Source organism: Solanum tuberosum, unplaced genomic scaffold (genome assembly GCF_000226075.1).
Source record: "Solanum tuberosum cultivar DM 1-3 516 R44 unplaced genomic scaffold, SolTub_3.0 scf00110, whole genome shotgun sequence".
Taxonomy (NCBI): Eukaryota; Viridiplantae; Streptophyta; class Magnoliopsida; order Solanales; family Solanaceae; genus Solanum; species Solanum tuberosum.
In genome coordinates, this window is record NW_006239037.1 from 550,774 (window position 1) to 565,717 (window position 14,944).

The 14,944-nt window shown below is 34.7% G+C and overlaps 2 protein-coding genes across 2 annotated transcripts; both read right to left on the reverse strand.

The window, feature by feature from the left end:
• Positions 1-2,657: 2,657 nt before the first annotated feature.
• LOC102591460 (late embryogenesis abundant protein D-34-like) lies at positions 2,658-13,123 on the reverse strand. Its single transcript, XM_006349629.2, has 3 exons — positions 9,687-13,123; positions 4,591-4,902; positions 2,658-3,163 (listed from the first exon to the last, which is right to left on the reverse strand). The coding sequence occupies exons 1-3, from the start codon at positions 9,990-9,992 to the stop codon at positions 3,008-3,010; spliced, it is 774 nt and encodes a 257-aa protein (XP_006349691.1). The 5' UTR covers positions 9,993-13,123; the 3' UTR covers positions 2,658-3,007.
• Positions 13,124-13,412: 289 nt separating this feature from the next.
• LOC102591801 (uncharacterized) lies at positions 13,413-14,302 on the reverse strand. Its single transcript, XM_006349630.2, has one exon. It carries the CDS (start codon positions 14,060-14,062, stop codon positions 13,574-13,576), a length of 489 nt encoding a protein of 162 aa, XP_006349692.1. The 5' UTR covers positions 14,063-14,302; the 3' UTR covers positions 13,413-13,573.
• Between the last annotated feature and the right edge of the window lie 642 nt (positions 14,303-14,944).

Here is a 14,944-nt window from a genome sequence, read left to right on the forward strand (position 1 = left end):
GAGATCTTTTGAGAAATTATCTCAACCTAGAGAGTACTTTTACATGAGCATTCAGTTATATTTTGGGAGTAGTATTGAGCACCAATTTGGAGTAAGAGTTCAGATAACTCAAACTCCATAACCTACGCCGCCAACATAGATAGGATTGTACCACAAGACGAGCAACTCTTCACCTGCCTCAAGAAGGCTTTTCAGTGAGTCCAATTGTTCAGTTGTGTCCTATACTCTGCCTCAAGAAGGCTTTTCATCGTGATGATTGTCGGTTAGAGAAACTCCTAGTAAAGTGAAGTGAATATATATATATATATAGGCTTTTCATCGTGATGGTTGTCGATTAGAGAAACTCCTAGTAAAGAAAAGTGAATATATATATATATATATATAAGTTTAGTATTTACTATTATTACATCCTTACAGTAAGAGCATTAAATGATTTTCATCGTGACTTATGCTATTCTTCAGTTGAGCTACTTTCAGCCTTTCAGTTCAGTTATTCGTTTAATTCAGCCCCATTACATATTCGTACATTCAATATTCTAATGTTATTCGACCTGCATCTTTTCATGATGCAGAAATAGGTGTTCAAGATCATCAACAGGCGCTTCGTTGAGATCACTTTGCACTTCTTTCTAGCTTTGGTGAACCTTCCATGCATTCGAAAGGACTCCACTCTTGTCTTTTAGTTTAGTAGTTTTGAAGTGTCGTGGGTCTTGCCCCGACATCCATGTTAAACTATAGAGGCTTCATAGATAGTTAGTGTTGAGTTTCTTTCAGTATTTCCTTTGAACTATTTTGGTAAACTATTATTGTTTTTAGAGTATTTTCAGATAGTTTTGATTATACAATTTTGAGATAGCGTGAGGTTTGAGACTTTTGAATTTAAATTTTATTTTAAAGCTTAAGTCTACTTGGGTTAGTCTTCTGCTAAGTAGTCAGCCCTGTCAAGAGTTCGCTTAGGGATCATCAATGATTCTCGAGTGCCGGACACGTTCAGGGTGTAGACTCGGATAATGACACATATGGGGGTTGAGTAATATTACCGACAAAGATGTGTAAATTAAATTGAAACAAGTGCTAGTTGCACCTCCGAGATTGGGGTGTGACAAACCTGGTACTAGAGAGCAATGTCGTATACTAAGAAATTTGCAAGTTGTATTTAATATAATTTTGTTTATAAATATGTTGTGCACCACATTTTATAAGCAGAAAGTTGTGGGGCATGTTAGAATGGTTACCCCATCTTGCTCAAATCGTGTTATGGAGCTGAATTTCCAGTTTATGATTGCTATAAGCATACAGAAAGAAATGCCTCATGCTAGACAGACGGCAACTAGCTAGAGACTGAAGGGAAGACATTGGAGCTTTTGGTAGCTCCACCGTCAGTTCCTCATATTGCTTTTGATCATGATCTTCCTAGTGCAATACATATGCTGGTGCAGTTAGTAGGGCAGTTCATAATTATGGTTAAAAAATTAAACTGCATCGCATCGCAATTCGAATCAAACTCATTAAAAATTTGATATTTGATTAAATTTGGTTTAAATTTTGAAAATCGATACTATTTGATTTGGTTTTGGTTGTACTAAAAAAACCGTAAAAATAACCAAACCGAACCAAGAAATTAGATATATAAATTTTACAATTATTTATATATTATTCATAAATAAAATATAAATATTTTGTTAAATTTTAATTAACCTAAGCCTACAACTTTACCATATTCTCAGGTCCAATACTTAAATTTTAGCGCAACTATTACAATCATAAGTCCAAGTCCATCAAAATTCATTACTTTAGTCTTTACCTACCCTACCTCAAGTAAGATAGTCACATTTTCTCTTAATTGAATCACTTTAATTTGTTGTGTAATAATAACGCTAGTATTGCTAAATTGCTTAATTGAATCCACGTTTTAAGGAACCCAAAAGTTTGAGGGTTAGTGAGTTTCTCGCTTTGAGTCTTCCACCTTTACAAGCATAATTTGCAAAATGGATCTACAGTATTTTATAAATAAGCTTCATAATATCTTTAAATTCATGCATGCTTTATCGATCGAGTCCGTTGAGTTAGCAACATTTCGTTTCAGTATATAGTAATAATATTGTGGTACGAGAGTTAGGAGAGATCCAAAAGGAGCGTTGTGCACCTCCGCTCATCCGGGAGAGTGTTACATAGACCTTCCTAGATCACTACTTTCGATAGGAGACAATGGATGTCCGAATTTCTGAATTATTAATAGGACAGGCTTTTGTATAGAATATAAAGGAGCTACGCGACATCAAACAGTATGTCGGTAAGAGAGTTGTGAGAGCAGAGCAGAAGAGGAATAGGCTCACCGGTTCATTGGGAGAGTTTTAGAATGATTCCGGACCCTGATGTTTCAACAAGCCTCCATTACAATACTTTCAGGGTAGTAGGTCTAATTGTCATAAACGGTTCGATCTAGGTGTGGGTTCACGAACATCAGACTCTCGATATTAGAGGAATTCAAACCAGACTAGCTCAACTCCTATATATTTAATATGTGTATCTAAAATCCCCTTATTCTATGTATGCGCTACACTATATACATTCTTATCATTTGTACACATAACTGGAGATGATTTCATTAACACCAATTCTCTAAAAATAAATTTTAAAAAAACATCACAACCTCATAACATTAACACCACCATATATACCACTACCAACTCATAAAATCCGACCATGGTTCATATGTACACTCAACCAAGGGCGGATTTAGGGGGTTGTCAGAGTGTTCATCAAAACCCCCTCGACAAAAAATTAAGGTAATTTTGTTTATGTATAGACATAAACTTTTAAAAGATTGACTAGTAACTTAGAGGATTTAAAATTTCACTTGAGGTTCAAGTTCAAACTTCATGCACTATATTTTTATTTTTCGAACCCCTTTTGTTAAAAATCTTGAATCCGTGCCACTGCACTCAACTACCTAGAACAAAAACCATAAATCAAAACAAAAGCACTCACTTCAAATCTCAATTCATTAGAATTTGTTGAGATTAGATGCGGTGGTGATGGAGGCTGCTACACCTCCCGGATGTGTAGCCAAGTCGGGCGTATTCCTTATTTCAGCAGCCACCACGCCTTCTGCATCTTCCTTCTTCACTGCCTTATCATCTATAAGCTTGCTCGTTGCATCCTAAAGAACAAATTGACAAGAATTAACCGTAATTTTAATACGAAATATTTAACCGCGTGTCATGAGTAGCAGGGGCGGCTGGTTAGTTTAAAAAAAAAATCATTGGCCTTAGGCCCCCAATTTTAGGGGGCCCCATTTTTTAGTTAATTAGGTTAAATTAAGAAATATATATTTAAAACTAAGACAATAAATGCAAATGGCTAAAAAAATAAAAAAATAAAAAAAATGCAAACGGCTAAAAAAAAATAAAAAATGCAAAAGGCTTAATGAAGACTGAAGTGATAGTCTGATAGATATAAGTATGACTTTCCAACTTTCCAATAAAAAGTTGTGTACTTTTTTTTAATGTAGAAGTTATCTTTTTTTTTTACCTTATTTTTTAAAATTTTGTTTTATATAGTTTATCCTCTCTCTTCTATTTCTTCTCACTTTCTCTTTTCTAATTTTACGTCTCTCTTATCAAAGCTTAAGAACTTGTTTGTTCTATTGATAGTTTATATTTTAAATTTGGAGAAAAATATATTGCAGCAATCCGATTCATTTTCGGAAATCAAGTCTTCATAGCTTTTGATTTCGGTAATATCATTCTAATTTTTAATATTATTTTTATTTTGTGTCTTATGTTTACTATATTTTTTTATTTGATATTGTAAATAGTGTTTAAAATATTTGTTAGATTTTAATATGTCAGCTAGAAAATATGAATCCGGTCATTCAAAACTTAAAAAAAAAAAGTCGATAACTTGATAAAATCTCAAAAAGGTGCTCTTGATAAATTTTTGGAAAACAATGTTAAAATTAAATCAAAAAAGATAGGGGAATGCTCTTTAGAAGAACAAGTTACTAACTTAGTTGGAGTTGAATTAGATAATGATATAAACCAAAAAGAAGAAGGAGAGGAAATTAGTGAAAAGTCGGATGTAGATTCCCAAGAAAATCAAGAACTTATAAATGAATTAAATAATCACACTCCTAAAAATATCTATGATCCTAGTCAATGGAATATTATTGATAACAAAGTTAAGAGATTTATTAGTAGAAAAGGGACCAATTAGAATTACCGACACATGTTTTTCAAAGGATAAATTTTTAAGGCACTTTTCCACTACATATTAGTTTCAAAAGTTGGCAAATGGAGAAAGACATGAAAAAAGATGGTTAGTTTATTCCAAAGATTTGAATAAGGTATTTTGTTTTTTAAGGCCTCTAGTTTGATTTTGGCCTCAGGCCACCAACGGGTTTTAGCCGCCCCTGATGAGTAGTATGTACCACTAGTAACCTGAAAAATAATGCTAGCAGTTTCACACAAAATGTTATTTTTCCGAAATTCCTATTCTTTTCATAATAATTAAATCCAAATATCTATATTGAATCTAAAATGAAGGATGAACATATAATCAATGAACTAATCCGGAAAATGAACTTACTCTTAGCACATCGCCAAGTGTGGTCTTGTCATCTGTTTGAGCATTTATCGAAGCAGCACGTTGAGCTTCCGCCCCTACGCCTCCTGGCACTACTTCACTTCGTCCAGTAGCTCTTGCTTCTGCAGCCTGTATTGCTGCAGCGTCGCTCTGCTCAATTGGTTTGTCCCCTGCAGGCTTAAGTGCCACCGCCTCTAGTGCTTCACCTACCGTAACTGCCTCCTCTTGAACTCCTGTCGTAGGATATCGTGCTGATCTCTCTTCATCATCTCCACCTCCTCCTGCTTCTGATGGATAAATATATTGTGCAACTACCTAAATATCCAATTAATTGTTATTTTCATACCTATCAACTACGTACACCAAGGTGCATTATTGTTGTGTATATATCAATTAAATTTGAAGGGAATCCATTATATTGCACTTACTATTTGCTGAAATTTTGGTAATTTTACCTATACTAAAAATATTACCCTTCCTGTATAAAAGTTATTGAATTCAGTAAAAATCGTAAAAGAATTAAAGTACACTCTACTTTAATTTAAGAGTTAATACCTCAAAATTCAAAACCCGTGCAAAAATTGTGAAACATAGCACAAAAATTTAAATCGTTCCTATATCATAATTCACAGAAATTTGTGATTATTTTTTAATAGAGATTGTTGAGTATCAAAAACTTACTACCCTGAGTCCTATAATGAGAACACGTTGAAGGCGTACGTATTATTAGGGGAGATCGAGGCATCAGATTGGGATTAGTCAGGACTAGAGCTGTCAAAAAGGGCCGGCCCAGCCCAAGCCTTGTCGGCCAATGAATTTGAAGGGCTAGGACGGGCCGGCCCTTCATTTGGTAGGGCTGAAAATGCTCAACCCAGCCCAACCCTAGAAAGGCCGAGGGCTGGAGAGGGCTAGCCCTTTTTTTTTTTTCAAACTTATAATTCTATAACATCAAGAAAATGAGAAGATTTTCAAATCAAATATGACAAACAATGGTGTTGTTTCAATAACACTAGCAAAAAATCTAGTGTGATTAACATGTATCTCACATACCAGATACGCGAGCGAGATAAGAGAGTGACAAGAAAGATGGGAGAGAGGTGAGAGCGCGAGATTTGTCTATGTATATCCAAGATACATGCGAATCTACTTGGATAAAGTGTATCTAGAACAAATTAACCTAATTTTGAGTCCATATATTCTGAGATACATGTATCTGGACGTACCAAAATTTGGTAAGATTCATAATATTAAGACATAGCGTGTATTTAAGTAATTAGATTATATATTAGTGAATTATTGTAAGTTGTCATTAAATAAAAAAAATTGGCCCATGGGCCGACCCTGATCAAGCCTCAAGGGCTAAGGGCTTATATGGGCCGGGCTTATAAGCCCTAGTTTTAAATGGGCTTGAAAAATCATATCCCAACCCTACCCCAATAACGAGTTGGGTTGGGTTGGGCCGGCCCCATGAGCTAAGGCCGTTTTGATGGCACTAGTCAGGACCAATACTACAAGCTTCTAGAATAAAATGGGATCTTTGTGATGTTGATCATTATGAGTCTTCAAACAAGAATGGGCGGAGCTACGGTGGTGCCAAGGCGTCCAACTGGACACCCTTTATCGAAAAATTTCACTATATATACGTCAAATCTTACTTTATATTGATATATATACTATTTTGAACACCCTTCCAACTAATAGATTCCAGTAGCTACTTGAAATCTATAACATATTAAAAATGCACAACTTTGATGTGAAGTGAGCAACAACTTGATGGCAATTTGGTGTTAAAGTATGCAAGATTGAATCCCTATAAGATTACCTCTTTTTGTTGAATTTACTATCAAAAATTTGGACTCCCTTCATAAAATTTCTAGCTGCGCCACTGACTGGTACACTCAAGTAAAACACATTCATTGCATATAATTGACAACTTTTATCATTCACATCATGTTATTTCCTTTCCCCTAATCATATATCATGCATGAAATACTAACGAAACGATTAAGAATCACATAAAACATAACCGGAAAAAACAAACAACACTCACCTACCCGAAAGGATTCCTTCTCGAACGTCTCCTGATCATAATCTAATTTTCACAACCACCTTTCCCAAGATAACACTCAACAAATATCATAATTCAACAATAGCTAATCAAGCCTATCATCAGCCTAAACCACAACTAACCACACATTCATCCACCCAGACACCATCCCGAAGGCTTCTGCATGTTATCTCTCGACAATTTACAAGATAATATATAAGTAAAAATTGTTCTAACTATTCGGTTAATAAAATGTAGCCTACCTAGACTTCAAACAACTGTTGAAATTTTTTGAATATGAACTTCTGGCTCCATGAGGGCGAATCTCGACGGACATTGATCGAGAATCCATGGATTTTGGTCTTCTTTGTTTCGAAATCCCTCCCCTTCATTATTCCCGAGCTTAGAGCTGCTTATGAGATTTTTTTGGAGTAACCCTCATTGTTTCATTAATAAAGAGCGGGATGAAATAAAAGAATTCATGTTTTTCGAGTTTCTGCCCCTACTATAGCAATTGACATGCCGCTATAGTAGTGTCATCGTAGTGAAAATATTTCCGCTATGGCGGAATGATGTCAGCCTGGTTAATTTTAAAATTCCTAATTTTACGTTGTGTGCCCCAATTTTTAAATTGAAATCGTATCTTAAAAATTTTAGGACTACAAGATGTAACTTGAATAATGACTGCTTAGGTCGCTACATTTTTCTTTTAAAAAATGATTTACATGATGATGTGTGGCTGTATCATAATTGAACATGTGTAGAAAAATAATTTTACAAACTCGAAACTGTTTTCTTTTCTGTTAACAAATAATGGCATAGATGAGTCTTTTCTCAAACGAAAATGACATAGATAAGCCAAATTTTCAACGGGTGTCATTGATGGACCTTTTTATCAAAGTTTGATACCATATTTGATTTTTTTTTTCTCTTTTATAATGAACTAGATAATATAATATTCATATACTTATAAAAATACTAATAACACAATTCTTAGCTACTATTAACTCGTCAAATTATAATTAATTATAATTAGTTGCGAGGATTCATTCGTGAAAAAATAACAATAAAGAATAACAACAATTAACTAACTATTTTTTAAATATATCTAGATGACCATCTTTTGTAGATACTAATTAGTCAGTTCAAACCTCTAAATTATTTTCCTAATATAAAAAGTTTGACCCAAAAAATCTGGTCAAAACAAGACCAAAATCATAAACTACCTATATTTTAAAATGATAACATCCAACTTGATATCTAATACACCCCCATTTAGATACATGCCAAAATACTTACTACCGACAAATTAGTATTCTCTAATTCAAACTATTCAAAACTTTACAAAATCTGAATTTTTCCTATAAATCGAAGTCAATCCTAAGCAAAGAAACACACAACAATAGTAACATAGTCATTTGATCCCCTCCCAAACAATCACACTTCTCCTTCTCTTCAGCCATGAATAGAAAAAAACATAAAGTTTGCTTTGGTTGAAAGTAAAAATTGACAAGGAAGTCCCATACAGGAAAAGATGAAAAGATCTAGTTCTTGAGGACTCATGAACCAACACATTTTATGGTATTGAAATGACTACAATAATCTGTAGTCCTTACCACAATGAACTTGTGGTGTTCTCAAATCATGAAAGTTTTTTTTTTTTTTTTTGATAACCGAGAAATCCGTTTGTGACCCGCCCTTTGGACCAATCACAGCCTTCTAAACTCGGTGGATAATGAACCCGCCCCTCTACCCTTCTCCACTTAAATACCGGACTTTGCTTTGTATGGTGTGGGGCTTGAACCTACGACCTAAGCCACAAATCCTCCACCTTTTGCCACTTGAGCTAGGCCTTGGGGGTTCATGAAAGTTTATTGTAGTAAAAACTATAGATGACCGTAGCCATTTAAATACCACAAATGTGTCGAGTTCTTCAGATTTTTTCCAAGAATCCCTTGTTGTTTTTTCCTATATGAGACGTCATTGTTAGTTTTACTTTTAATGAAAGCAAGCTTCACTTTTTTCTAGTCATCGCTAAAGAGAGAGAGAAATGTGTTTATTTGGATGGAGATCAAATGGTTAGGTTTTTGAGTGCTTCTTTGCTAGAGCTAACTCCTATTTGCAGGGAACGATGACTTCATGACAGTGCTTTCATCCGCTCTTACTAAGGGACCCCAACAATTGTTCCACAAATGGTTCCTCGTTTTTCTTCACAAATCTTTCCTCTAGTGGTTTCACAATTGTATTTGGCTTGGTAGTACTGTAGAGCACCATATCAATTGTAGTATGTCTTTTCATATAATTGGTTTATTTTGATATCATTGGTATTTAGGTGATCACACTTTGTTTTTGTGTTACAATTTCTTGTTGTCACAATCCTGATCCGTCGTCATAGCACCACACTAACCCCCGATTTGAGAATTAACTAACCACTAACGCATAATCCATTAAATAACCAAAAATAAACAATTTTCAATTCGAAAATAAGCTTTCATTATTAAAATTCAAAATCATAAAATAATCACGGAAAACCCTCCTAGAATTTGAAATTTGTGTACCAAAATCTAAGTCCTCTAGAAAATGGAGATGCAACTCCGAAATAAATATAGTTTAAGTCTAAAACTGAACCAGAGAGAAAGGAGGAAGGAGGAACCCATAGCAGCCTGAAACAAGCAACTGACCCTTGGGTTCATAAAACACTAGGATCACAGTTGAGGTCACAATTGGACCATCCAATAAATATCCCCAATGAATGCATCAATGCCATTGAATAACTATCATAACTACTCCATTGACTTTCTAAAGGGTCCAACATTGATGATTCATATTTCAACAATGAATTTGGACACCCTTCATAAAAAAATTTTGGCATATATAGTACAAAAAATTTTAGGCATATATAGTACAAAAATATTCCTTTAAAACTTGGACTAGCATCTATATTCTCCAATTTGAATGTGTCTATTTTTTGAACGCTATACAAATTTAAGTGTCTGCTATTATTACTTATTTCATAAAGTCCATGATTATGATGAAATAAGATGAAGCTTACCTCTCCACCGACGGATTCAGAAACAACGCGAGTACCCCCAACTTCAACTTGAGAAACGGTAACGCCGTGTTTTCTGGCGAAATCAGTTATGTCATTAGTAGCTACAACACCAATTCGCTCATTCTGTGAGGCGGCTGACTGCATGAGTGATGCAGGGCCGCCTCGCGGAACATGACCGAGTGCTATACTCTCTGCTGATTGCATTATTGCTGCATCTTCTGGCGCTATAATTTCTGAACCAAGTTCGCTTGACACTGAAAACACGTCCGTATATGTTACGGGTTTGTCTTCATTACTCATGCTCATCTTCTTTAATTTTTTAACAAAGGATATATATCTCTAAAAATTTACAACCATCGAAGATGAAGGATAAACAGAAGCTGCATTAAGTGGTACTGCCAAAGGCTGGAAATGTATTACACGTGTTGAGGGATATGATATTGATTTTACAGATGGTGCTTTGTAAGTTGCGGTGTGAGCCGCCCAAACCATTCTTTCTTTTAAGAAAGAATAAGGGCTATTTTTGGAGTGTTGTACTAATATTTACTTGTCCGTAACTTTGTAAGCAGTGCAATTCAAGTAAAATTTCAATAATAAGTATAGAAAAAATAACATCAATCTTAAACGTTGAACAATGAATAAAGTCTTGATTAATTTATCACACCCAACTTCTTAAGTAAACCCCATGGACGTGGTGCAAATTGCACTTATTCCTTAATCAGAAGTCTCGATTTCAAGCCTTTGACTTTGGTGAAAAGCGCTACCCTTACTATCCGATGCGTATCTGAATTAGTCAAACTCCAACAGAGATCGGACACCAGATGAAAAACAAAAATAAAACAATGGAGGCACCTTTGCCATTAAAATGTGGCCATCGAGAGTGACAATACTTAAAAAGAGTTTTGAAAAGCCATTCCAAGCAGAATCTATTCGTGTCCCAGTTGCAAAGAAAGAGTTGGCGAATAGTTCAACTTTCGTGTAATTTCAATTTTCAGGAGAGGTAATTTGGCAGCAAAAATTCGTCTTTCTCAAGATAAAAGTTAAAAGCTCTCAGATCCATCCTTTACTTGATATCATGGTAGTATGTGGAGTGTGGAGCCTCAACTTTCACATCAGAGTAGACTAGGATGTGTCATTGCCAGCAAGTGTAAATGGCACATATTTGTGTTGCTGACACAAGGGAGTGTGAAGCTAACATTTGCAAGACCCCACTTATCTCATCACCAGAAATTATACTAGTACAATTTACTAAAACTGTAGAAATAACCAGGAAAAAAAACACTGTACCAGCTTCTGATTCATCAAAATCATTAAAGAAGAAACTTACCAGGATCGTGACAACACTTGAAGCAACAAAACAGGTATTGTGCAACATCTGATATTAGCGATGGAAATAAATTGACACAGACATAGATTTTGCCAATACAATCATCTACCAGCAACCAGAAGAAAAGAAACGTAATGCATCTTCCGGGAATACCCTGGGTGATAATGCAACTCGACATAGTCAGTCCCACACTACAATAATACACGTTTATTGAACATACAAAAGTTAAAGATATGCAAAAGCTACTAAAGGATTCATACGGAAACTTTCGCAAAGGCTTGGGTCAAAGAGCTGTTACTAATGAGCATATGCTACATGGTTGGGAATGAAAACAACTACTCCTTGTGGTTGGAACTTGGAAGCAAAAATGACCACTAAATGTATGGCTTTTGTAAGGTCTATTTTAGATATTCGTAAATCTCACATAAGAGGATTAACACGAGAGTTTTTGACCAAATTCATCAATATTGTCTTACTTCAACTTCCATTATATCCTTATAATATTCCACTTAACTAAGAACATTTTAAGCTTAAAGACTCAACACAACCTTGATACTCTTTCACAAAATGTGGTGATACATAGTTTTGGCAAGCAAGAAAAGAGTGATATCTTTGTTTCTGGGAGATTCTTCTTTTGTTTCTCTTTTTGGTAAATAAAAAGAGATGAAATTAAGAGAAAAAGATCATTCTGTCGGAAAAGGATGAAAAACTCAACAATAGGATGTTTTTGATCATTTTTAAGAAACTTAAAGGATGTTCTTAGTTAAGTGGAGTATTATAAGGATGTATTGAAAGTTGAGGCAAAACAATAAGGATGAATTTGGTCAAAAACTCATTACCATGATAACCGAGTGACAGTTCCAGAAACTCCTTAACAAAGAAAGACCTCTCTTGGACTACAAGATGATTAAACAGTGGATCTACAGCCCTTAAGGCCAGTAAGCTATAAGTTCGCAGATCACATAGCCATGGGAATATAGAAGCCACATACAGATTATTACACCATCTATTTGCTCTAGGTTATTTAGGTTAGCTGGAAACAGAGTAAAATGGTAGAATCTGCTTCTAATGCCCTATCACCATAACATAACAATACCAAAAAATTGGTTCTGCATTTCAACAAAATGCAACTGGGACTAACTTAGTAGTAAGTATACTCAAACGTCACAACATCCAACTATGGACATTTCTCTATGAGTTACATCTTCAAATCCTTTTCAGATTCGCTTAGCTCTTAAGCTCTTCAATAATCTGATTAATTCTATTCTACATGCAAAGCAGATTGAAATCTATAATCTATATGCAACAGAATTCTACACTTAGGTACTGATGTTCAGAAGAGCAGCACCCACCAAACTATAAGAATACAAATGAAGAACTATGCTGCGAAATGACTTTTGCACAGCAATGACAGATAAGACAATCAGGGAAAGTTCAATTATTAAAAGGATAGAACCACGGAAGCTTCGATGGGACATTATTGGACAAGCATAGAAGTGCACCAGATCCGAATAAACCTACAAATCAACATGGTTTAATCTGTTGGAAATTGGAGTAACTAGCAAGAGAAACATATAATGACATTATGAAAAGAATTAGGACCACTATACATAGCATGGGACTGCACATACTTGAGAAATTGTTATCCAATTAGCAGCTGAATAATGATGATAATAGTTCTGCAGTACCATGTATTGTTTGCAACAGTTGAAGGAAGAATCACCAACATCAGCAGTTATGCGGCTACTTTGGACAGCAGAAGGCTATATGACTTGTGATCAATTCTATCATATATGTTCTTCCATTGGTCATCACATATCTTTTGTGAAAGGAAATAAAAGTATATAGAAAATCAACTGAATGGCACCAGCATTTCATACTGTTTAAATGGTTAAGTGATTTTGAAATACATACTGTTTAAATGGTTAAGTGATTTTGAAATAGTGGCAACCAAACAAAATCAGATGAACCAAATTTCAAGATACAAAGAAAAGAATGCATCTTTATATCGGTAAGATCACAGACATGAACCACACAAAGAAGAATGAAAACAGAAATCAGCCATTGGCATTCACAAACCTTATGCTTATAAAACACAACCAATTGAACAACTCAGCAACTCAAGCTATGCAGATGCGATTGTCACAAATTGCAACAATAGAAGTATAAAGACTACTTTAACAACTCATAACCATTAATATTTCAAGGAAAAGCTTGCTTCTTTTCTTCTTTTACAATCGGCCTATTAGTAAATTCCGCACCACATTAGTGGTTAATGAAAGCAATGATTCAACTAAATTTCGTCGAATACATCCATAGATTACCCACTAAATCTAGCTAAAGTTCATTATTATGAATCCTCTTCATTACTGACCTTTTGTAAAGTAAAAGCCAAAAAGTAAGGAAATAAGTAGAGCGCAATGATCAAAATTCAAATCCAAATCCAAAGAGTACAATTTTATTTAATTGAACATAGATAGTTAAGATATATCCCTTTAGCAAGACGAGCCACAATTGGGACATAAACTGGAAAAAAAAAAAACTGAAGCTAGAGAGAAGTTTATTGTACAAGAATAAGGCGTCCAGCCTCACCAATACCACCATCATCGACCACCTCCTCATCTGGGTCTTTCGGAACCGTGACCACCAATTCGCCGTCAGCAAAATCAGCGGTAGCCAACTCCGGCAGTGTTGACGGCGGAAGACGGAATCGCCATAAATCAAGTTCAAACTCGCCTAGAGACGAATCCAAAACATTATCCCCTCGAATTACAATCTTAGTAACACCCGGATAGATCTCAACTGTATCAGCCCTAATATTATTCCCAGCATCATCCGTCGGTATAACAAAACGGAATGAATCAGAGGTTTCTTCAATAGAAACATCCGCATCGGAATTAAACGGAAGTTCTAAAACCTTCGCGAATATATGAGGTAGTCGCCGGAGCTTCTTCTGACGGCCGGATAACGCATTAGCCTGAGAAAGAGCCGAAACGATGTCGTATCGTAACGTGATGTTGCGTTTCCTTGGTACTGGATGAACCTTCATGATTTTAAGGTTAGAAGAAAAAGTATAAAAATCCTTTTACAAAAATTGGGTCAAGACAATTATTTTATAAAAAAGAAAGGGAGATTGTGGAAGGTTAAAGCAATGGAGAATTTGCAGAGAATAGTTATTTTGTGGGTAAAATACAGTGGAAATTCTTGGCTTTGGACGGAAGAGAAACAAAAGTACGAAAAGGGATTAAATGAAAAGAGAAAAATGGGAACTTAGTCACTAGAGATATTGATGAGGTATGGAGAATATTTATATTTTGTATTTATATTGAATCAAATAGTTTAATTTTTAAAATTATAAATAAAAAAAGTAGGAAAATTTACAGAAATTTCCATGTATCGAGATATATGGGATCAAAATTAAGTATAATTTTTCTAGATACATTACATACAACGGAATTAGCATGTATCTAAGATACATAACGAATCTCGTTCGTCTCCCTCTTAAGATACATAACGAATCTCATCCGTCTTCCTCTCATCTCGCTCGCTGCTCTCCTACCTATCTTGTATCCTGTGTGATTCACATGTATTTGGAATATATGACTATCTCGCTCGCTTCTCTCCCCGTCTCGCTCGTTCTCTTCTTATTTTAGTGTATCTGATAACAAAAAATACATATATCTACGTGTATCTTCCTCAATATATGATAAAAAAAAACTCTTAATTAGTGGCAAGATACGTAATTGTTTAAAAAATATAGTTGGAATTAGTATATATGATAAAGATACATGTCTAATAAGGTAGTTAAGATAAGTTTCGTTAGGATTTAATTTAAGAGTTCAAAAATATGAAAAATTGTATAAAATAGCAAACTATTAATTCAAATTAAATTATATAGCCATAGTTTATTTTATTTGTAATTCGCAACAAA

Excerpts from the sequence above, each read along its gene's own strand:
- LOC102591460 (XM_006349629.2), bottom strand. The coding sequence starts at position 9,992 with ATGAGCATGAGTAATGAAGACAAACCCGTAACATATACGGACGTGTTT. Across the intron at positions 4,903-9,686 it reads CTGAATCCGTCGGTGGAGAG|GTAGTTGCACAATATATTTA; the intron begins GTAAGCTTCATC and ends TTGGATATTTAG. Across the intron at positions 3,164-4,590 it reads CACTTGGCGATGTGCTAAGA|GATGCAACGAGCAAGCTTAT; the intron begins GTAAGTTCATTT and ends TTTGTTCTTTAG.
- LOC102591801 (XM_006349630.2), bottom strand. The coding sequence starts at position 14,062 with ATGAAGGTTCATCCAGTACCAAGGAAACGCAACATCACGTTACGATAC.